General features: G+C 38.3%; 1 protein-coding gene across 2 annotated transcripts in view; it reads left to right on the top strand.

Moving 5' to 3' along the window:
• LOC148048081 (uncharacterized) overlaps positions 1–24,521 on the top strand; it is a 74,782-nt gene that overhangs the window by 41,965 nt on the left and 8,296 nt on the right. Inside the window, exon 1 of one of the 2 annotated variants that reach the window (XM_087709614.1) lies at positions 1,002–1,143. The exons of the other annotated variant lie outside the window; for it this stretch is intronic. Coding sequence (XP_087565740.1) covers positions 1,063–1,143 — 81 coding nt within the window. The 5' untranslated portion in view covers positions 1,002–1,062. Of the gene's footprint in view, positions 1–1,001; positions 1,144–24,521 lie in introns of those variants that run through there. 2 annotated transcript variants of the gene reach the window in all.

Below are 24,521 nucleotides of genomic sequence, written 5' to 3'. Positions count from 1 at the left end.
ACTTTGCAAGCCTCTCAAACCCTCTGCACATCCATTTTTGCAAAGGGGGCGGGGTTTTGGGAGGCCAAAAATGCTGTATTCAGTGTATAAGATGCACCCATATCTTCACCATCTTTTTTGGGGTGTGTGTGCATCATATACTCCAAAAAATAAAAAAAAATTCTGGTGCCAGTTCTCCAGAACTGGTCAGAACTGCTGAATACCACCTCTGGTACCAATGCTGCTGTAGATATCCTTCTGTATGAAGGGTTAAGGTATCATTAAAATATCTATGTATTATTCAGGGGAACACTTGCTTGATCATGATAGAAAATAGGTAAAATTGTGAGCCTATTCTTTGGTATGTCTGGACCTAAACTTTCCATGTTTGCTGTGGCTTTATGTGAACTCAGTATCCAGCCAGGAGTGGGGATAGCTCTCAATAAGCCAGATTAGAATCTAGTTGGTGCTATTGAAATCCCATGAAAATGTTTCATTATGAAGGTGTCCAATTATTGGGGCCTGGGTGTCTGTGGGAAACTTTGTATAAAGCAGTTCTCAATATGAGAAACCACTTTGGACAGAACCTGCTGGAAAGTGAATTGAAGATGCAGATTCTCTTAAAGACACACACACGCACACACACACACAGAGGGAGGGAAGGAGAGAGTGAGGAGGGAGAGAGGGGGAAGGGAGGGAAGGAGAGAGGGAGGGAGGGAGGGAGGGAGAGAGAGAGAATGGTTGAATTTGAAGGTTGACCTAGAGAGGTAGGTATATAACAATGGATTATACAACCTCCTTTCTTCAGGTTTTAAACTATCAGTTTTGGAACTCTCTGCAACTTTTAGAAATGTTATCATTCTGATTTGTATAGATGTATATAACTACAGATGATTACTGAATGAATGTATATGCAGCAGAGTTCCTTTATGATGAAAACTATGCATATATTTAGAACACAATTGTGCTGTTAACTCAAACCCCCTCCCCCACCGATCTCTATCCGTTTTATCTCTGTGATATTAAATATCCATGAGAGCCAATTGGGTGTGGTAGTTAAAACACCAGGTTAGAAACCTGGAGATGGTGAATTCTAATCCCGCTTTTGCCACAGATGGTGATGAAGGGATGAAGAATTCTTGTTCCGATAATGGTGCCATTAAGGTAAGAAGGGCAAAAGTCCAGAATGTGAAAGAAATCCTGTTATGAATAGGTTGGGCTGACCATATTTTAAAGTCAATTAAGTATTACCCTTAATAATCCTGTAAAAGGTAAAAGTAAAGGTTCCCCTCACACATATGCGCTAGTCATTCCCGACTCTAGGGGGCAGTGCTCATCTCCATTTCAAAGCCGAAGAGCCAACGCTGTCTGAAGATGTCTCCGTGGTCATGTGGCTGGCATGACTAAATGCCGAAGGCACACGGACACTCTGTTACCTTCCCACCAAAGGTGGTTCCTACTTTTTCTACTTGCATTTTCACATACTTTTGAATGGCTAGATTGGCAGAAGCTGGGACAAGAAACGGGAGCTCACTCTGTTACGTGGTGCTAGGGATTCGATCTTCTGACCCTTCTGATTGACAAGCTCAGCATCTTAGCCACTGAGCCACCACGTCCCTTAATCATCCTGTAAGGATGGGCAACTTAAGGCATACCTGATGAGCCAATACCTCAAGCTCAATCAGAAGAACCAGTTTTGATGGATGCTGGGACTTGTAGTTCAGAAAATCTAGAAGTCTACAGATTGCACAATGTTGATTGAAGATCTACCTGCATAAAATTATTAAAACTCACAGTGTAAAACTCCCCAACTCCACCAGTGCTCTGGAACCTGAGTGCTTATTTGTCTCTAACTCCTAATTCCAGAAGTACATTCAATGGAAGACATTCTCTTTCATTTTCTTTCAGATAGCTATAGCTGTAGTAGCCATCTCTGCCCTAAAGCCAGAAGTGAGTGCCCTCCAGTGGACATTAGAAGGAAATGCAAGAAAATTAGACCATTAATAGTAAGAGTATAGTAATAGTCATTTTCAGAGATAATGTCTAATTTCTCTGAGGTTTAGTGAGCACCTGTCTGCATGTGCTTAGAAAAATGTATTCAAGAGAACAATTGCAAGCAGAGTGTGAATAACTGAATGGTATATAATGTCCAGGAAATAATTAATATGTATAATATTTCTGCTGGATTTACAATGCTGTTTTGCATTAATAGGAAGCTATGTAGTTATCCACATTTGGGTGAAATTTAGGGACCTGAAACTGAGTAATATATAATGTAAAGATTTTAGTCATGTCACTATAATATATGCTGCTAATGACTCAGTGAGTCTTTTATAGGATTATTCTTATAACAATAATAGGGATACTTGCGGCTAAATATTGAGTTCTTCATTTCAGTGAGAACCAATAGGACTCAGACACCAGAAAGACTTGCAAATCCATATTTTAAGCAGGCCTAGAACCCAGGAAAGGTCTGGATAAACATAGTCCATCACTAATCTGTTCTCGCACTCAAATCCACTAAATCTCTTATACATATCACATATACAAGATTATCTGCATTGTTGCTTGAGATCTATAAATTCAACTGATGAAAGATGGATTAAGCTAAACCTATCATTCATTTCTCACATGGAAGTTTATGTGAAATCCCCCCGAAGTCAGTTACCTAATACTGCTGGGCAAGATGGTTCCTTCCATTCTGGGTTAATGACCAACCTATATCAGGGCATCTTTTGGCTCATGTAATGTTTTGCCTCTGGAAGTCTTCCAGGTTAAGAACAGGCGATAACAATTCGAACGACATAAGAGGCTAGATACAATCATGATTTGGAAGATGTTTCTTTGGTTCAGAAAGAATCTAACCCTTCCTTCCTGCAAAACACTATTTTATGAAGCTTATGAGATCACATAGATGTATCACACAACATTTATGTTTCGGGTAACTACATTCCAGGCTTCTTGTCAGCCTCCTACTAAGGAATTTACCAAGGCTTTATTCTCTATAAATCTGTATTTTATGGGATGCATCTTAAAATTAGCTGGCCTCCCTGATGGATTCTTCTGAGAGCAATTTTTATTGCCTTGAGATTGCCCTGGATGCTTTAATTAGCACTGACTCCATCGTGTTTTTTTAAAAATGATATCACCAACTTGTGGGACTGTTTATTTATATGATGTTCTATTTATATATAAATAATATGTTTGCCTGTTTCTCATCAGTTCTGAGAAAAGCCACTGAATGTTCAAAACATCATCTGGATCTAGAAGCCATTTCTGAATTTCTTTCTGCACTTAGTTGGACTTAAATTTGTTCTTATGTCTATTCACAGATTTATTTTATTTACACAGAAGATTCTTGAGCACACATCTTCTGCTGCTTTTTAAAAGAGGCCAAAGATGTTTCTTCTTGATAAATGCTAATGTAAAACTGGATTCTTATGTGTTCAGGGCTACAGTTGTTAATAGTTACATGAGCGATGACAATTATTGCCCCTATATAGATAGCAAAGTTGATGATAAAGGATAGGAAGAAGACTTATGTTATTTACAATTATGTGCTTTTTTCTTTATGTGAAGAAATTACATGAGGAATAAATGCAGATGGGAAAGAGATTAAGTGAAAAACCATTTCAAAGGAAACATCATAATAGATAATTACTCTCTTTAAATAAAAGAAAATATTGGTTGAAGTATGTATTCCACACACAAAAAATCTGTTGTGCATAGTTTTATGAATTTGTGATACCAAAGTGTTGATAAAAGCAAATTGTATTTCAAATTTTAGGAGCACGTAGCACAGCAAAGTTTGAGAATCCCCTGCCAGAATTTTCCAGTTAACTATTTTGATATTTCTCTTTTTGAAAGACGAACAGGATGAATTATTGCTGGAAAAGATTTCTGCCTAATTTAGATAAAAGCCCTTGACCGAAGGCTCATTCTGTCCAGTATATCTAGGCCTTGAGTGGGGAAATTTAAAGGAGTATTTTTCCTCTATTCTCCCCTCCCAATTGGGTTGAAGGGAGAAGTCTTGATGAAAGGGAATAGCATTCCTCAACTAAATAAGTGAGATTATATTGGAAAGGTCAGCCTGGCTGCTGACTGTTTTAATAATTATCTTTATCAGAAATCCCTTGGCAGAAGCGGTCTGCCCAAGTTACCATTCTCTTCAGCTGATAATCGAGAGAAGTGGAAAGTTGGATGATTTGGAGAATGACTGAAGGAGGATCAAGAGAGAATGAGTCCAGTGAGAAATGGAATGAGGGTGATGAAAGAGTATAGCTGTTTCTTCCCAAGAGGGAAAGTGCCATCACATGGAATCACTCCAAAGGAGACTCAAAAAGACAGCGAGGCATAATTACAAGGGAAAACAAACATGCATTTCTATTTCTTCACATATACACGATTTTGCCATCCTCACACAAAAAGCTGTATTTAGTATCATCAATGACCATATAATTAATTTTGAATTGGGATGGGCCTATCACCCATCCAATACTTCCCCTGCTCTCCTAACTCTAGCATGGAGTTGGGGGTGGGGTGTAAAGAAATCCCTTTATTATAGTATCTTCTCCTTGACCCAAGGTTAATCTTGACAGTAGTAGGTAATGCAAAAGCCCCACTCCTATTTATTGGAAATTTAGTGCTGATTATACAGAAGGACATGTCTTTAAATCTCTTTTTTTTAAATGAAAAGTTTATGACACTGTAACATTTAAAAGAGTCAAGAATTTCAAATATTGGCAGACTTCATCCCTTCAAATGTTCTGATATAAAATGGTTTTTTCCCCAATAACTATTAAAGTATCTTTAAAAATATAATAAAAGTTTAAAAAAAAATGTTTTTGCAAAAGAGTAACTAGCCCTATGGAATGTGAAAACAGTAACTTATTGATTTATGTTTGCTAATAATATTTCTATACAGTTTGTGCCAATCATTCTCTTGTACAGAGAGAGCACAAGTTATACTTTAAGGGGAATTGTTCTGTATCTTTGAGAAGCAACTTCCTCTTTGGACAGGCCCTATAGCTGAACTAAAAGAGAAAAAAAAGGCTACCATTATGATATTACCATCTGGTGATTAACTGGAGTTTTGCAACCCAGATATATACTTATATTTCAAGATGATCATTGTCAGAATACAGGAACCTGTATTTTTCGGAGTATAAGATGCACTTTTTTTCCCCAAAGAGGAAAAAATCTTCAGAGGCTGAAAATCTGGGTGCGTCTTATACACCGAACATGGCATTTTTTTGCCTCCCGAAGCCCCACCCCTTCACCAAAATGGCCGTGCATAGCCTTATAGAGGCTTTCAGAGAGCTCCTGGGGGCTGGGGAGGGCAGAAATGAGCAAAAAAGGACCGTTTTATGTCCCCCCAACCCCAGCAGCACTCTATAAGCCTCCATAGGGCTATATGTGCAATTTTTTTGACAAAAAATGAGCCGTTTTTTGCTCGTTTTTGCCCCCCCTCCAGGAGTACTGTGCAAGCCTCCCCCGAGGCTATTCATGCCTTTTTTTTGAAAAAAAAAATGTGCTCATTTTCACCAAAAATGGGCTGTTTTGGGGAGGTTTGCAGAGTGCAAAAATCCCCCCCTTTGGAAAGCTCTTCAACTGATTGATGAGAATTACATTGATCAAGTGCTGTGCCAGCAGAAACAAAGTCTTAGTTACTGCAGATTGTCAGCAATTTCCTTCTCCAGAACATGGATAAATACACCTGGAAACATCTACCTACCTACTCTCTCTCTCCTTACCTACCTACTGTATTTCTCTTTTTCTATCCCTCTACCTACCTACCTACCTACCTACCTACCTACCTACCTACCTACCTACCTACCTACCCTCTCTCTCTTCCTATCTACTGTATTTCTCTATTTCTCTCTCTCTATCCCTCTACCTACCAATATACCTACAGTCTCTCTCCCTACCTACTGGATTTCTCTATCTCTCTCTTTATCTACCTAACTACTCTCTTTCTCTCCCCCCCTACCTACTGTATTTCTCTCTCTTTCTCTCCCTCTCTACCCCTATATCTACCTACCTACTTTTAAAAAAAAATGCCTCTTCAAAACCTTGGTGCGTCTTATACTCCGGTGCATCTTATACGCCGAAAAATACGGTAGTCCTTGACTTGTGACAGTTTATTTAGTGACCATTCAACATTACAACGGCACTGAAACATGTGCCTTATGACTGCTTTCCATAGTTGTGACCTTTGCAGCATCCCCACGATCATGTCAACAAAATTTAGATGCTTGGCAACTGACTCATATTTATGACGACTGTAGTGTCCCAAGATCATGTGATCCCCTTTTGCAACTTTCTAACAATCAATGGGGAAGCCAGATTCATTTAACAAACATGTTACTAACTTATTAATTGAAGTGGTTCACTTAACAACTGTGGCAAGAAAGGTCCTAAAGTGGGGCAAATCTCACTTAACAAATGTCTCTCTTAACATAAACTTTGGGCTCACTTGTGCTCATAATTCGAGGACTACCTGTAGCTGCTTGTCAATTTCAGAAATCAGGATCCATAACAAGGGAAACCAAAACCAAAGGTCCTTGACTTGACAATGAGCAGTATCATATCTTTTAATCTCTGTGTATATAATAATCTTGATTCAATAATCATATATTGAAACAATCCCAAGGCTTTTAATCATAAAAGGACACATTCTGGTTTCAATTGAATATTAAGCTTTAAAATCCTCTGTATCAAAATATGTATGTGAAGCTAAAACTGTTTAACTTTTTAAAATTTCCATCAAACGTGCTAAAAATGTCTTGCTGGGTTTATATTTATTTCATATTGTCAATATGGCTTGTTGAATGAAATGATTTTGAAATCTACATTAATTTTATTGTACCATAAATATCCATGCCATCCAAACCTCAGACCATGCTTTTCCAACTCTAAAAGTCTCATTTCCCAGCATTTTCTCATCTATTTTTTTTTCCATCCAGATCAAACACCAAGCAGTAAAATACAATTTCAGATCTAGGAAGCCCAATCCTCCACTTTTCTTTGCAACTTCTAACATTTTATATTTAACTCATGGTTTTGTTCCCTTGTCATATAAATTTATATTCATTTATATATAACATTCATTTTTATTACAGAGGTTCTCCCTAGTAGTGACTGTTTCAATTTCACCTACATGTCTTTCTTAATTTCATGTCTTACAATTATTTTACTGTAAAATAATATACAATTCCTATTTATCATAGTATTTTATTTTTGTTAAAGTTTTTCTCTTCTGGTTATTAATTTTAAAACTTGATAACATACCAAAGTCCTTTAATTTTCCAATTAATGCTTCTACACCCTCTAGTGGATCGTCTAAAACTAATTCAAAATCATCTGCAAATGCCCTGAACTTAAGTTTCTTTTAAAAAAAATTAATTTCTGCAACTGTTCATCACAATGGTCACTCTTTCTATAGTCTCAACATCTTTCTCGTATCATGGTGGCTAGAACTGGATGCAATATTCCAAGTGTAGCCTTACTACTGTAGGCTGGTCAAAGTCTTATGTATCACAAAACAAGGTTAATTCACCTGGTGCAAGGGTTTACAGCAAACTAGGCATTTTCTGTAGAAAATGAAAGGGATCTCTCACTAAAAGTCTGACTATGTACTTTCAGAATTACCATAGGAAATTGTGTTGTGCGAACATGTCTTTCAGGATGGGTGAATTAATTGTTCATAAACATCAGAACTCATTGTAGCAATGTTGTTGATTTAGATCTGAAATGGAATTATTGTTGATAGTTTCTGAGATGCTCAAGATTTGTCAGGGAATCTCTGCCCCAGCTTGCAAATCAGAGCAAACATTTGCCTGGTATATCTTAGAGATGAGGATACAGATGTTTCTACTAGCCAGGAAGCTAGTAAGAGTCCCAGGAATAATCACTGGCAATTTTTCACAAAGTTTTAAAAGAAATTGATTATTTGATGTCTTGTGCACACAAAGGCCTGCTGGATGTATAAAGTGAAGAAAACAGATTCAACATATTTTTTTTGTCCTACACACATATAGGACAACCCATGACCTAATCTTAGTATTTCTTATGGGGTTGGGACAGCTGAAAATTCTTACACGTTCCATTAAATGGATCATATTACAGGCGGCCAAGATTCTCAGTGCGAGAGCTCCGTGTCCTGATATGAGGCCAAATGTTTGGGGTCACATATTTGAAATCCTCCCGATGAAACTCAATCTTGAGGTGGATCAAGTAGTGCTCACCACGTGAGGCTAAAATCTTCCTGTACTGTTGGACTTGATCTAATCAGCCAATCAGCTTTGAGAGAGCCAAGTTAAGATGTTAACCATATCCGTTCCAAAAGAACAAGGGCCGGTAGAGCCAGGTTGGTCTAAAAACATTCCACAGGTGATAGCTACCTCAACATTATGGGAAAGAAACCTGGGGCAAATATGATTGTGCCCTTGCTACTTACAAAGTAACTTTCACTCCAAATATTTCCAGAAGCAGTTTTAAAGCCGCCTTTGTTGTGCCAGTTTTTAAAGCAGTCGGGAGGTGAACTGTGTCATGTTTAGGGTCATTGTTATATCCATAGAAGGGATACACTACATATATTTTGTTGTGACCCACAGGGGTCACATTACCCTTTAATTAACTCAGGGTAATGCAAGCAAAGCCTCTTCTAGCTTCTGAATTAATAGAAGGCCAATCAATTCTTTAGAAATGCATCATCACTATTATATTACAATATGAAATTGCCTGTTGAGTAAAGTAGTATTTAAAGATGCTGAGCTTGAACTGGCAATTTCATATTGTAATATAATGGTGATGATTCCATACAAGCGCTGTGCAATCGGATGAGCTCTTTAACTTGACACGCCTCCTGCCAATCTCTAGTTTGAAAATATGCAAATGGAATTGATAAATAGATACCACTTTTGTATACTGTAGCCCTGCCTATTTAACTTATATGCAGAGCACATCACGAGAAAGGCAGAACTAGATGAATCGAAAGTTGGAATTAAGACTGCTGGGAGAAATCTCAACAACCTAAGATAGGCAGATACCACCACTCTAATGGCAGAAAGTGAAGAGGAATTAAAGAGCCTCTTGATGCGGGTGAAGGCAGAGAGTGCAAAAGTTGGCTTGAAACTCAACATTAAGAAAACTAAAATCATGGCAATTGAGAGGGCCTCTCAATTCCTGCCAAATAGATGGGAAAGAAATGGAGATAGTGACAGATTTTCCTGGGTTCCAAGATCACCGCAGATGCAGACTGCAGCCAAGAAATTAAAAGACACTTGCTCCTGGGGAGGAAAGCTATGGCAAATCTAGACAGCACACTAAAAAGCAGAGACATCACCCTGCCAACAAAAGTGTGTATAGTCAAGGCTATGGTTTTCCCAGTTGCAATGCATGGCTGTGAAAGTTGGACCATAAGAAAGGCTGAGCGCCAAAGAATTGAGGCTTTTGAACTATGGTGCTGGAGAAGACTCCTGTGAGTCGCTTGGACTGCAAAGCAATCAAACCAATCAGTCCTAGAAGAGGACCCTGACTGCTCTTTAGAAGGCCAGATCCTGACGATGAAACTGAAATACTTTGACCACCTAATGAGAAAGAAGGACTCACTGGAGAAGAGCCTAATGCTGGGAAAGACTGAGGGCAAAAGAAAAAGGGAATGACAGAGAATGAGGTGGCTGGCTGGAGTCACCGAAGCAGTAGGCAGGAGCTTAAATTGACTCCAGAGGATGGTACAGGACAGGAAAGCCTGGAGGAACGTTATCCATGGGGTTGCGATGGGTCAGACATGACTTCGCAACTAACAACAATTTTCTGGGAAGGTAACAGCGTTCCATGTGCCTCGGCATAATAGTCATGCTGGCCACCTGACCATAGAGATGTCTTCAGACAACATTGACTCCTTCGGCTATGAAATGAGGATGAGCACTGCCCCCTAAAGTCAGACACAACTGGACAGGAGAAACCTTTACCTTTATTTTGTCTAAGAAGAAGGTACCTCTGCTAGCAAGGTACCCTACATTTATAACAATTGGACATTTAAATTGCATAGATTATATAGCATCTTTCCTTTGTTTTAAATATTTTAGTTTCACAGAAAAGGCCAATTTGGGTAACAATAAAAGTGTAACAAAAATCAAAACACAGAAGAAAACTTACTTGAACTAGTCCAGTACATCCAGAGGTTTTAGGTTTGTTCCAGGTCAGTTCCAGATGTGAAATTATGAGGTCATGGATCAAAGGCAGGGGAAAACTTAAAATGCTTAATTTTTTTAAAAAATAAAATGGCAGAATGAATTGATTCATAAATGTAATTATTACAGTCAATAAAGTTCTCTGAGAAACAGATTAAAATGGATGTTGTATACTGAAACTCCCATTTTCCATAAGAAATAAGATGATCAGAAGTTGAAAAACAGAAGAGTTTTTATCTTCACACTGCCAAACCCTGACATAAAATCCTATTAAATGGCTATATTTGGCTAGGAAAAAAATAATCTTGTATTTCAAAATAGTAAATGAAATCCTCTGCTATAAAGGATTGATCTTTTGCAAAGAATGTAAAACAGTCAATATCTCCACTCAGAAAAAACAATCCTCATTTCTCAGTGACGTCCAAGACCACATTCTCTTCTTCAAGTTATAGGAGAAATGTTAATTTTTTTCTTTATGTCTAATTCAATTTCCACTATCAAAACATAAAAATAACCTTCCTTCTAACATAGGTAGAAGGCCAAAACGGTTAAATGCAAAAACATCACCATAGTTCAAAGGTGTTTTTTTACTGCATGATCACATTTGATGTCACCATCAGAATTCAAATAACTGCAGCCCATTCTTAAGATATTTATTTCAAAATTTTCAGTAAAAATGTACAAAATTACAACCTTACCTGTCAGGGAATTGTCTTCTTTTGAAATTAGTAGACCACAAAACTTGACCGAAATTATTTGCCATGCTCCTGTTCTTGATGAAAAGGAACCTTTTTCATAATGGAAAAAGTGTTTTGCCAACGAAATCAAGCAGAATATTTTAGATGGCAAAATAACCCTTTCATAAAAACCACAATCTTTAAAACTTTAAGAATGTAACAATAGTTGTCCATATCTTGTTATCTCCTTCGGAGGAGGATGAAGAACATGGTTCGTGGTCCTAAGTAATATCTACATAGTATATGCCTACAAGGTTAATACTTACTCTTCACATGCAAGACCACAAATAATACAGAAATCTTTTTTTTTTTTGCTGCCCTTTGCTTCTTGGAATATATTCTTAGATTTTGCATGTTGGCCAAGTGTGCATAAAACTTGTACCTTGGTGAGGACATTCTGAACTGGAAGGCTGATTAATTGGCATACCTATAATAGATATGGTCTTGATGTTCTACATGTGGAATGACCTTCATGTTTTTAATTCGTGGTGCTTATTTCTTGTTAATTAGTTCTCCTACTTTGGATAAAAACCTTTATTTGGCTTCAAGATTGGAGTACGAGAGGGGAAATCAAGTGGAGTACCACATTTTATCTGATGAACTGCGATTAAATATAAACAGAGTCATTACTGAACTTGACTTTGAGTGCATCTCCAAAAGGTCTGCAGAGTTAGATGCACGACCCTTCCCCACTTGCACCTAACCACAATACAAACTTTTTTTTTTGTGGCCAAGTCTGTATGATGTTGCCTTTGTTTCTCCCCAATTCATGAGTGAGACAAGCTAGAAGATACTGCTTTGGGCTTCACCCTGGTACTGAGTATAGCTTCTAAATATCTACTAGGTTTTGTATAGCTTCTAAAAATTGTACAGTTTCTAAAAATCTGCTAGACAAAAGCTGATTACCTTACCAGCAAAATTCAGAGCAAATGACATAGCAGGTTGTTTCCCCATATCTAGCAAGTCTCTTGTGATTCAGTCAAAGGCCAGGGCTCATGATGAAATTTCTCACCTTAGCAGCCACTGAAGCAAGAGTGGGCAAAGAGGAAGCAAGCTATATGTCTCAAACCCCCTACCTCTCCCCGCTTCTCCTTTGGCAACTGTGTGGGAGTGTCTTCTGCAATTTTCTGCTGTTCTTTTAATATATTTCCTGAGCAAAATGGCAAAATGCATGGACACCCTTATTTCCACCATAGTCTTGAAGGCCTGCTGGAAAAGCAAAAGATCTATTTCATATTCAAGTATTTTAAATGTAACTATATACCCTGTTTCCCCAAAAATAAGACCTCTCCGGATAATAAGCCCAATCGGGCTTTTGAGCACATGTGCTAAAATAAGCCCTTCCCCGAAAATATTGCAACACAGCAGCCGCCATGAGGTGACCACGCTTGCAGCCTCCTGCATCTCAAAAACAATAAGACCTCTCCGAAAATAAGGCCAAGTGCTCTTATTTTCGAGGAAACATGGTAGGAAGGGAGTCTCTACTTCTTGTGGGGACCTAAAGACAAAACTAGTGTAGGCCAGTTAAATCTGAAGAAGGAGGGAAATACTGGACTAAAATCCCATTCAGCTGGGAAGGGTGACTATTGAGTAGCCACCGTTCTGAACATAATCTACTTCACAGAAATGTGAGTGAGGATATGATGGACACTCAGTTCCTTTGGAAAAGTATAGGTTAAGCATGTAGTCAAAGGGATCTACCTTATAGGTTAAGCATGTACGTCAAAGGGATCTACTCATGGGAGAGTTACTCAAGTAATCACAGAAGTTCCCAATTAGTTTTCTACAATGATTTGAAAGTGTAACTGAATTTACTTTGCTTAAGATTGTCAGATGAGTATATTTAGAAATTTTGGCAATTCTCAGCGGTCAACCATTGCCAGATCCTACCCGTACAGCTCATATTTTCCTAAGATAAGGTGGGTGGCGGAAATTTGAAGTCAGTGTCCCGTGAGCGTGACTTTCAACACTTGTGTGAATTATTTGAAAGTCAATAGTGGGAGTAAATAAAGAGTTCCTTCCTTTATTCCTTCTGTGCTTTGATTCATCACATCCTCTCCTTTCCTCTTCCTGTTAACGATTTCCACTAAGGATTTCCTCAATACTTTTTGCTGAGAAAAACTTAACGTGCCAAGCCTGTGGCATTTTGAGGGAGGCTTAGATAGTCTATCTGCCCACTACTTGATGAAAGAACCCACAGCAAGTGGGAGGGTGTGTGTGTGTGTGTGTGTGTGTGCGCGCGCATTTAATCTTTGAGGATGATGGGCAAAGAAATGGATCTCTCTCTCTCTCTCTCACGCATGCATGCATACACACACACAAACACACACACCAGGGACTCCTGGACTTGGTAACTTCCATTTACAGTTGGCTGCATTTGCAATTAAAGGGTTGAAAGGAGGAATAGCCTCAACAATTCTACTATCTTTTACAGCAGCATACCTAGCTTAGTTTTCAGCAGAAAGTAATTGGGATATGGGAAGAGGGTATTCTCGGAATGGGTTTCCATTCTCTCTTTAATTTTTATTTAGTTTTATTATTATGTATTCGGCTGCTCATCTCAAAAAACTCTGTAAGGCTAATAACATTTAAAACCAGCAACAAGCACAAAATGTACAATCAGCCAAAATAAAACCAACAACCACTTCAGAATCTCCAACTGATACACTAATCTCCCTGCCCACAAACAGGGAGAGAAATGCGGAATTAGTGCACATTTATTCCACTTCATACAGTATATAGATTTTATATTCTTAGACCACCTGAAGAAGTATGTTCCTTTCATATTAGGACTCCATAGATTAAGGAATGCATCAAGTGAACTCAAAGTTTGGGTTCCGGATAATTCAGAATAAGAGTTGGGACCTTGGAGGTTTTTTAACCCAACCTTCCTGCTCGAGAAGGAGACCCTATATAATTTCAGACAAATAGCTGTCCAGTCTCTTCTTAAAAACCTCCAGTAATGAAGCACTCACAACTTCTGAATGCAAGCAGTCCCACTGGTTAATTGTTCTCATTGTTAGGAAGTTTTTTCCTTAGTTTTAGGTTGCTTGTCTTCTTAATTAGTTTCCATCCATTGTTTCTTGGCTTGCCTTCTGGTGCTTTGGAAAATAGGTTGATTATTCAACTTAATGGAATACCATACCCAATATGTGATAGCTATCTTACCTTCACTCTAGATGTATATGACTGATCCCATTCATATAGCTACACCTAATGGCTACTATGGACATCAAGAAGCTTTCACATATAAATGTCCCAGTGCTACCAGTCAAAAGATATTTCTCAGCTATTCCATATTATTCTTCCTCAGTTCCTTTCTGGTAAACAAAAAGACAGGAATGATAGGCAGAAAAAATGGTGAGCGAGACAGAGGAAAATAATTGTTGAAACCCACATCGGGAAACATCCTAAATTCAGTAGACCTTTGAAAAACTTCTCATGAACTAGTCAAATTGGGAGGTTTTCAATGTGTCTTCTGAGGAATTTGGGATTTTTTAAACTTTTTGCGTGTCAGTTATTACAGGTCTACTATAAAGCAAACAAAAAAACTAAAAACTCTCCACTTTGATCATAAATCTTAAAACAGTGATAATTATCACCACTTGCTTGTTATTTGCCCACCACTGTGCATAATATCAGAACATTATACTAATATTAGAATATTATTACTTCAGCTTGAATTCATAGATATCATTTGAAGCAAAGGCATTTCTTTTCCAATTTTTTGAATATATTATACACTATAGCTATATTACAATTTTAACATGAATCTTAATCCCACACTCAGGATCTAATATCTATATGAGGATGTTATATTGACATTTTACTTAATTGTGCATTCATTAAATACTGTATATTCATTTCATTCTACACGAAATACCTTGAATTCATCCTTTCTCCCAGTATCTGAACACGTGGTTTACTTTAGAGCCAAGAGCCAAGGTGGCGCAGTGGTTAAATGCAGCACTGCAGGCTACTGCTAGATCAGCAGGTCAGCGGTTCAAATCTCACCGGCTCAGGGTTGACTCAGCCTTCCATCCTTCCGAGGTGGGTAAAATGAGGACCCAGATTGTTGGGGGCAATATGCTGACTCTCTGTAAACCGCTTAGAGAGGCCTGAAAGGCCTATGAAGCGGTATATAAGTCTACTGCTATTGCTATTTAGCTTACTTTCATCACTAAAGTGATATATTTGAAACATATTTCCTTTGACTAACTTTCAAGGCAATTCCCACACTCAATAATCAATATTCAATTATAGCAGACAATTGAAATCTTGAATTAACTGAAGGCTCAGAGATATGCATGCTGGAATTCGCAACTATGGGAAACTCTGCTCAGCAAGAATGCCACAAAAATGTAGGTCAAATGCTTGGAATCCAGCTGACTCATGTCTTGAAGAATTATATTTGCCAGGAGAACCAGCTGGGGAAATTTAATTAGCACACTCTCCCAGCTATCATTGTGACATCCTTGACCAAATCACAACCTGCTGTGGGCTGCTTGACTTGCACCTGGCAACTGAGCTGAGTCAGCACATGCTTGTAGATGAACTGCTTCCAATAACAAAAGGTGCAGGTTTGTTTTTACTCATGAGTTGCCACAAGCCGGTTGCATGAAAACCTGCTTCTTTTCTATAGGGACCAATCTTATTTTGAAACACCGAGAAGCAATTGGTCCAGTGGTGGGATTCAACTGGTGTTAACAACCGGTTCGCTGAGTGCACACTTTACGTATGCACCGCACACATGCAGTCAATTTGATAACAGCTCTAAAACTTACCTTCTACTGCAGCCCTGGTGAGTAAAACAGATGAGGTGCGGCAATCCGCTCTGCCGCGCCTATCAGCTAGGCTTCAAAGAAAATATAGGAGAGACCTCAGGGGTGGGTGGGCGGGGCCTTCTAATCGCCGGAACTATTGGTTCACCTGAACCTGTCCGAACCGGCTGAGTTGTAGCAGGAGCAGGAGATTTTCCATCTTGGAGTTGTGGATGAGCTTGCAAGTACTCCAGATAGAGTACTTATTGAGACATCCTGGATTTACGGCTCCTGCTCCAAGAGCAGATAGTAGCTGTGGCTACAAGGGCCCTTTGCACATTTACATGTTGGGCACCACTTATGCCTATTCCTGGACCGTGATCATGGTTACTCATGCCTTGGTCACCTCCCAACTGGACTGCTATACATGGGGCTGTCCTTGAAAAGTACTCAGAAGCTTCAGTGGTTACCAAATGCGGTGGGGTGGGCAGTTACATGCACTCCTCATTTGGCACATTGACCTTTATTCCACAAACTGCAGTGGTTTCCAGCTGAAGTATACGTCTGAGCTCAACTCAGAGTGTTGGTGGTCACCTTTCAAGCCCCCCATTCTTGGGTCATTTGTGGGACCATCTCTCCCGGATTCTCTTTTCTATTGTGGCACCCACTTCTGAAAAATCATTCCTTCAGAGAATTAAACTTCTCCGACTCTACTGGCTTCCCATGAGACTCTGTAGACCAGGTTTTTGTTACCAAGCCTGGGCCACTGGATTTGGGGTTAAGCCTGTATCATGGTTGTGTTATTGTTTTGGTCATTTATCTTCGCGATGGTCTATGTTATTAATTGGCTTGTTATGTTTTTATCTTATTTTTAATGGATAATTGGCCAGAGTTATGTTTTTCAGATGGGTAATCACATAAATTGAAGGAATAAATATAGTGTAGAGCTATCATTTTAGAGTACCTACGGAAAGAAGACACTTTCTTCTTTATAAGGAACTCAACACAAAAAGAGAAAGTCAAGGGCAATAAAGAAAACCAGTTTGGGACTTCATCGGTGGTGCAGTTCAGTAGGATCAACAAAGGTCACAACTTCTCCAAAGCCCTTTCGAGATCATCCAGTTTTCGAGTTTGTTTCAATTCAAAGTTTACTGCCAGAGCATTTTTGGAAAGGGTTTTATAGGTCCTCCCTGCTGAAGGGTTACAGCACCGGGATGGGGATTTGGAGACATTTTTTTTTAAACAAAGCCAATATCCAAATCAGTGCCCATAGTTGCTGGGAGTTAGGCAGCATGCGCACACACACACACACACACACACACACACACACACACACACACACACAACAGGGTAAAGGTTCCCCTCGCATATATAGGGATGACTAAACACCAAAAGTGCATGGAATGCTGTTACCTTCCCACCAAAGGTGGTTCCTATTTTTCTACTTGCATTTCTACATACATACATATATTATTATTATTTATTATTGTTATTTATTATTATTAAGTGTAAAAGTTTGTACAATGGGGTGGCAAAGCCATCACGTGTACCATCCTGGAAGTTGTGCTTCCTGCTGCATGCCATTTCCCGTTAGAGATAGTTGGCAATTGGCATGCATTTATGATTGCAGCATCCTGGGGTCCTGAAATTGTCATCTGTAAGCTTCCTAGGGGGCTTCTGGCAAGCAAAGTCAATGGGAGAAGCTGGATACACTGGATTATCATGGTTCACTTAACTGCAGTGGTTTCCTTAACAACTGTGGCAAGAAAGGTTGTAGAATCTTGCGTGACTCATTTAACTGCCTTGCTTAGCAATGGAAATTTTGGGCTCAACTGTGGCCCTAGGTTGAGGACTATACTTAATACTGTATATACTTTCTTGAGATCCATAACAGAGGCCCTTCTTACATTTTCTTTTGGCAAGACTAGTAGGCATTTTCCTCTTCCTCCTTTCCCATCCTTGAATAAATATCCAGTGTTTAAATTACTGAAAGAACCTGCTAGTATCTTTTCACTTAATCCCACTTCCTGGTTTTAATGTTAGTTACAACTGAGACGGCCTGTTTTTTCTTTTTCTTTTAAAATAACTGAAGATATACTTTCTATAACTAAAGGTATATAGTATTGGTCAAGAAACCACCCAGGACTGTAGTGAAAGAACCAGAGCCAGTTGGACAGGAAAACAGATCAAGGCACATCTTGCAATTCTACTGCCTAGGTTCTGCAATTGTGGGAACAGTTTTCACAGGGGCTAGAATCATCTATATTTGGGGGGGGGGGGGAGAGTTGCAAAGCACATTGCATAATTAGGACCAGGTGACCATAGATAGAATATCTTGCACCTACATTCTGGTGAAAGAAGTTAGCTTTGATTCTATTTTAGTCTGGAACTGGAACCATTCCCTTCCACTTCGTTAGCTTTAACACATGTGAACACATATTTCTTCCATGGCTTTTGCAACTTCTTGATGTCTGGAAGTTCCCTGTTAAAAAAGACAAAACTGGAGCTCCTTCTCCTAATGTTGCACTCACTTCAGAGGAAGAAATTTTTAAGTGCTTGCCAATTGCTTTCTCTTCTTTTGCTGGGTTTTATTTGCTACTGCTTTGAGGGAAAGGAATGTGAATAAATCTCCATAGTCCTTTTACAAGAATATTTCTTGGATGTTTCAAAATGACACAATCTATATACTTTTTGTGAATTAAACAATTGTGTGGAAGGACTCAAAGTTGCCCTATATCACCATGTAAGCCCTCATTCAGCTGTTTTAATATTTTTCTCTATTTACTCCCTTATATATTATATATTCAATTCATGATCCTATGTCAATATTGCCATTCCTGACTATTATTTACCATGTAAAAGCTGACTAAGTTGTTCCCTCCAAGAATTAAACGATCAGAAAGAACCTATCTAAGGGTCTAAAAAACTAGTTAAAAGGAAATATTGCTGGACTTAAGCTGAGTATTAAAAAGATACTGAGTGATTAAACAGCAGGATATCTCAGAAACTATAATAACCAAAGAACCATTGTTGTGGATGCAAAATAAAACAGAGCCCAACTCTCAGTGAATGCTAGTAGTTGCATTTGAAATAGACTTATTGAGAAAGAAAAAACACCTCTCTTCTTTCAAACAGAAGACTATGATGAAAGCTGGGAAGGGAGAGACAGCTTTTCTCTTAAACATGGAGACTTATTTGGCTAACAATAGTCCAGACACGTTTCCCCTCATTTCCCTCTTTTACCACTGGGAATGGTGGCTCAGAAAGGTTCATTAAAGCAGAGATGATACAATCTCAAGAAGAAAAGAGAAAGAGGAAAGCTATGAGGTCATGGTAGAAGAAAGGACATTCTTATTTAGAAGCAAAATTTGTGGTGGCCAAAGTCCTTCTTATTCAACAATCCTTATTACCGACGATCAAGTCTTCCTATACAAGTCTTCCTCTATTCAAATTGCCAATCATAGCCTAAGACAAAAAAAAAAATCTTGCTCGGCTCCCCTAGGAAATTCATGGCAAGGGACAGGGTAATAATTGATCCAAAGATAATAGATGGGATTCCACAGTTTTCCTCACACCATTCCTTAGCTTATAAATAGCACCAGTTTGATTGGAGCAACACAAAAATCACCGGCCATGCACCATATGCCACGCTCGTGAGTTCATCGAAGCCAGCATTCACAAGCAATTTCATCAACAGACACACTGACCTACAACCAGCCTTCGAACCCCTCAGAATCTAAATAAACCACACAGCCGACCAGAGATAGCACCGACCCTTAACCAACTCACACAAGCTACCCCGCCAACACTTCACCTCCCAATGACCCTCACTTGACAAACCCACACCTGACCTATCACAAGACTCATCAAAGACCCCGGGTTTGTCTTTGTCATTTAAATTAAAAGGGATTCTAATAGTCTGGTGCATAAAACATTTTTCACCCCATTCCTTCCTTAAAAGAGTGATAGTTAAAGCTTGAAAATGAATACAAGCAGAGTTCATTTGAGTATATAACGTACTTTGAACAGATTATATATTAACCTCAGTCACATTAGCTACTTTTAAATATGGTAAATTAAAAAGTCAAAAGGCCCAAGAAGTTTCTGAAGGGAATGGAGATGTAGGGAAGAGATACAGTAAAACTACATTTTCCCTTTTGCTAAAAACTTGCTAGCAAAATCCGCAGCTATAATATCAACGATGTCTTGCTGTTTCCTATTTTTATACATATTAAACCCTCAAAGGAAACCCTTTTGAAAAATACAATTTTCAGTTTGTGTCCAAGGTTTAATTTATTTATAAATTAAAAATTAAATCACAGCTGGTTTCTCATGACTAAGCAGGATAGTGTGTGTGTGTATATATATATGATCATAGCAGAAGTGCATATATATATATATATATATATATATATATATATATATATATATATATATATATATATATATATATGATCATAGCAGAAGAAAATTGAGAAGGCAGAAAATCTTTTAAGCTCTTTCACATTATAAATGTATCAGATGAAAAAATGCAGCAATTTCCTGAGGCCTATTAATGGCACTAGCATACCCTTCCAAGAGAGCACATTCAAGGTATTAAATGACTGCTCCAAGAAACAGGAACCAATTCAATTAAAACCTATGAAGTCTTCTAGGAAGAAGCAGCCCATTTGATCCCATGAGCCACATCATTTGAAATATCCTCCTGTTTCTTGGGACACTTTTTGGAAGGATAGCCACTTATTTCTTCCCCAAGTTACATCATTTGAGTGAACAAACTATAGTGTTTCTGCTTGGTCATTTTAAATTTAGGCTTTTTCTCAAAGATGAGCAGACAAGATCAATGTTTCATTGGGTAGCTGCCCATAAGATATTGGGCAATGCACATAAAAGAACAAGCAGTGCTTTGATTGTATCATCGTGGCTGCCTTCTTGATTGTTTTGATCGCAACCCATAGATACCTCTGCTTCCTGTGATACAATTTCCTTTGAAGGTTGAGCAGATGCTGCTTCCTTCCGAACTATAACAACAGCGAAGTCCAGCAGAAATGTTTCAAACCTTCCTCAAATTAACTTACTTAGCTCATGGCAGGACTAAGCAATTGTTCCAGTAGGGACTTTGGGATTTTGAGAGGATGTTGCTGGCGCTATCACAAAACCAGTCATTTGAACAAGCAGTGGCCATTGTCAACTCCCCCCATGCCACACCTTTAGTAGGAGGCAAATTGGTGGATTTCTCTCTGTTACTCCTAGATGCTTAAAGGATAACATCTACTGTTCAAGTGTCACAGGCCTTTCTCTAAGAAAGACAATTTTCAATGTAAATTTTGTTTTTAAGAATACCCTTGGCTACCCAAATGAAACTAGGACAAAAAATAGCTTTAAGGATATTCATATTAATTAGGCAAATTTATGCATTTTGTATTATTTAGAGATACTTATTCTCCCTGAAAATTCATGCCTCTCATTTCTGCCATAATACAAAGTCCACCCAAAGCCCAACTTTTCTTAGAAGTTGCAGGGTATTTTTTTAAAAATAGAAATCATAATTAAGAGAGCTATTCGATGCAGCATTATGGGGTATCAGAATACTTATACAATAGCCTAAGGCCGCCTGAGGAATTATCATTAATTAACTATTACCTCAGTTTCTATGACTGCCCACTTGACACAACTGTTACTTAAAATAACTGCAAATAAAAAAGGTTAAAAAAACACATCACACTCAGGATGACTCTTAAGATATACAATTACATCACCAAAGACAGACAGTCTAGCTCACTGTCCAGAGGAGAACTAGTCTTCAACACTTTACAAAAGGCCAACAGGTTCAGGACCATCTGAATCTCAGAGGGTATGCTGTTCCACAGGGCAAGGGCTATGACAGAGAAGGCATACTTCTGGATTCCCATCAGAGGACAATGTTTAATAATGCTCACAATGTTAGATCTCATGGAATTGCAGAAATAATAATTGGACCCAAGACAGTCTTACAAATTACCCAACCTTGTGCCATGAAGTGCTTTACAGATGATACACCACTAACTTGAATTGCACCCAGAAGCCCAATGCAGCTCACAATATAGAGGCTACATGGGAATACTGAGGCACCCCCAGAATTGTCTGCTCTGCTTGCAAGATCACTTGCTAGTTTCAAACAATCGTCAAGGTCAATCTTACTAGAAAGCATTGCCACAACCCTGACAGACGGTGACCAGGGCATAAGTGATGGTAAATAGTGCCTCTCAATCTAGAAGCATGCATAATTAGCACCTAAAAGGATATATACAAAAGCCTTCCAAGCTATAGCAGCTACCAGCTTTTTCAAGCAGTGGCCAAGTCTAAATGTCCCTCTTTTCAATTAGTGATTAATATCTCAGCCAAACTCTACTGCAGCCTCAGAATAAATCTCAAACTCACTCTCAACAGGTCCACTTGGGTGGAATAATCTAATGGGTCTTACCTCCTTAAAATGGGAGATGGCTGTAGAGAACTTCAAAGTCATCTAAAAGTGATCTCATTATGACAAGGGACTGATTCTAATTTTCCCTATATCCAAATTATTTTACCACAATCCCAATATAAAAAACAATTCTAGAGACCTCTGCTGTGCATTAGGCCCTCAATAATCTAGGTTACATCTATGGTTGCCATGGTGAACATACATTCCTAAAACACTTCTCACTCTGCATCCAGAAAAGGCAGTTTTGAACTATACCAGCATCATAACACTAGGACACTCCACCACTAATCTGGTCAAATTTGACCAAATCTGCTGGGGAAGCTGGCATAGCCGAAGCAGTCCAAACTGATTCCCAATTTCACTAATAGTACCTAATATCCATTATTCACAGTGGAGTGTTCCCCATAGGAGTCCTCCAGATAATAATAATCACACCCCTGACCTTATTCTGGGACTGTGGCCAAACTCAAGGTAAGAGACAAATCTTCAAAACTTTTAAAGCTCTTGTTAGCATCTGCACTATCCTTTTGGGATTCATAAATACTAACTATAAGCAGGAAATGCTATATATGCTTACTCAAATGCCTATCAAAATGGTTTTGTGTTGTCTTCTGATATATACGATACATACACACATATCAGAAAGCTTCATTCTTTATTATTCCAAACAATACCTCAATCAAGGAACTATCAACTCAGACAAACAGGCTCACAGTATACAACAGCTTAATCAAGGAATCACCAAGACTACGCCTAACAATAGATAGGCTGATAATGTTAGATACATGGGAAAAGATATGGGTGAGAAATGTAAAATTTACACAGGCCCAAAACTTGAGAGAAAAATTTTATAAGATGTTTTACAGATGGCATCTAGATCCTAAAAAATTGGCTTCTATTTATTTGAATTTACAACCTAAATGCTGGAGATATGATTGTATGGATGCTACATATTTTCATATATGGTGGACTTGCAAAAAGGTTAAGGCATTCTGGATAAAAATATGGTGGATTATGCAAAATGTTCTTAAAAAAAGGATAAAGTTTACCCCCCAGCTATTTTTATTAGGTATAATTACTGACTGTACAGCTGTAGAGATTAACTTGATTTTGCACTTGATAACTGCAGCTAGATTGTTGGTGGCGCAATACTGGAAGAAGGAAGATTTGTCTACTTCCAAGAATGGACATTGAAAGTCACAAACTTAGCAGAGATGGCTAAAATATCTGCATATCTTAAGGACTATTCAAACGAGATATATAAACGAAACTGGAAAAATGGATTGACTATATTCAAAATAAATATGGGTCTAGGAAATTTCAGATAGCTTATGATTAAGATGAGGAATGATACAAATTGTTTATAGTTAGCCTAACAAGGAGGAGCTAAGTTCAATTTAAAGATGTTATTAATTTTCTCTTTAAGTATATTTTAAACTGTTTTTGTTTAAGATTTATACCTTGTATTGGTTCTGGGAAGTCGGGGGGGGGGGGGAAGGTTGGGGGGGAAGGGTGGGAGGGAGGGGAGTATACTAGGTTGGAGGAGGGGTGTTGGATTTTAAGGTAACATGATTGTATATGTATACTGCTATTTTTTCTTTTTTATGTATATTGAAATGGAATTATAAATACCATCAACACAAAAGGGAGTTTGCTCAGAAGCTGAAATACACCAAGTGAATTAGAGGAAGAGTGGGAAACAGAGGAGAGAAGAAAGATAGGAAGAGAGGGACAGGAGAGAGGGTGAGGGAGGGTAGATGAGGTGTATAAGGAGGAGTGGTAAGGGAAGAGAGAAGGAGAAAGGAAGGGGAAGTAGAGTAGAAAAGGATGATGGAGGGGAGAAAGGAGGTAGAGAGGGGGAGGAGAGAGGGGGAAGAAAGTGTCGGATAAGGTATAAATATGGTGTATGGAAAGCAGAAGAGCCAATAACTGTTTTTTTCCCCCTTTGGTAGTTGATGGCAAGATGAATTGATGTAATTACTTAATATTACAACATGATATTGACTATGTAATAGTATACATGTAATTATATGCTATGAAAATGGAAAATAAAAAAAATATGGGAAAAAAATAGATAGGCTGATAGACTAAGCCACTAATATATAAAAATAAGAGCAAATCCCACTTCCTTCTAGCACGATGATGTTAAATAATTTGATAATGAAACATCTGCAAGAAAACAACCAAGCTCAGAGAGCACTAAGGACCCCACAACAGAAAGGTATCAGGATAGCACTCAAAGTAATCTTCCTAATACATTTCAGACAGCTTTCAGGAAGCTAAAAATGACAATTCTAGAATCAGTCACTGCAGAATTTCCCCAAAAATTAAGGGCCTAGCAATGAACGGGTATAAAATAAAAACTAAATGGACAGAAACCATAAAA

This window comes from Thamnophis sirtalis, unplaced genomic scaffold (assembly GCF_051295495.1).
Source record: "Thamnophis sirtalis isolate CommonGarterSnake01/CBP01778 unplaced genomic scaffold, rThaSir2_p1.2 scaffold_3, whole genome shotgun sequence".
Classification (NCBI taxonomy): domain Eukaryota; kingdom Metazoa; phylum Chordata; class Lepidosauria; order Squamata; family Natricidae; genus Thamnophis; species Thamnophis sirtalis.
Note: the sequence above shows the minus strand (reverse complement) of the source record. Positions and strands in the feature narration are given on the sequence as shown.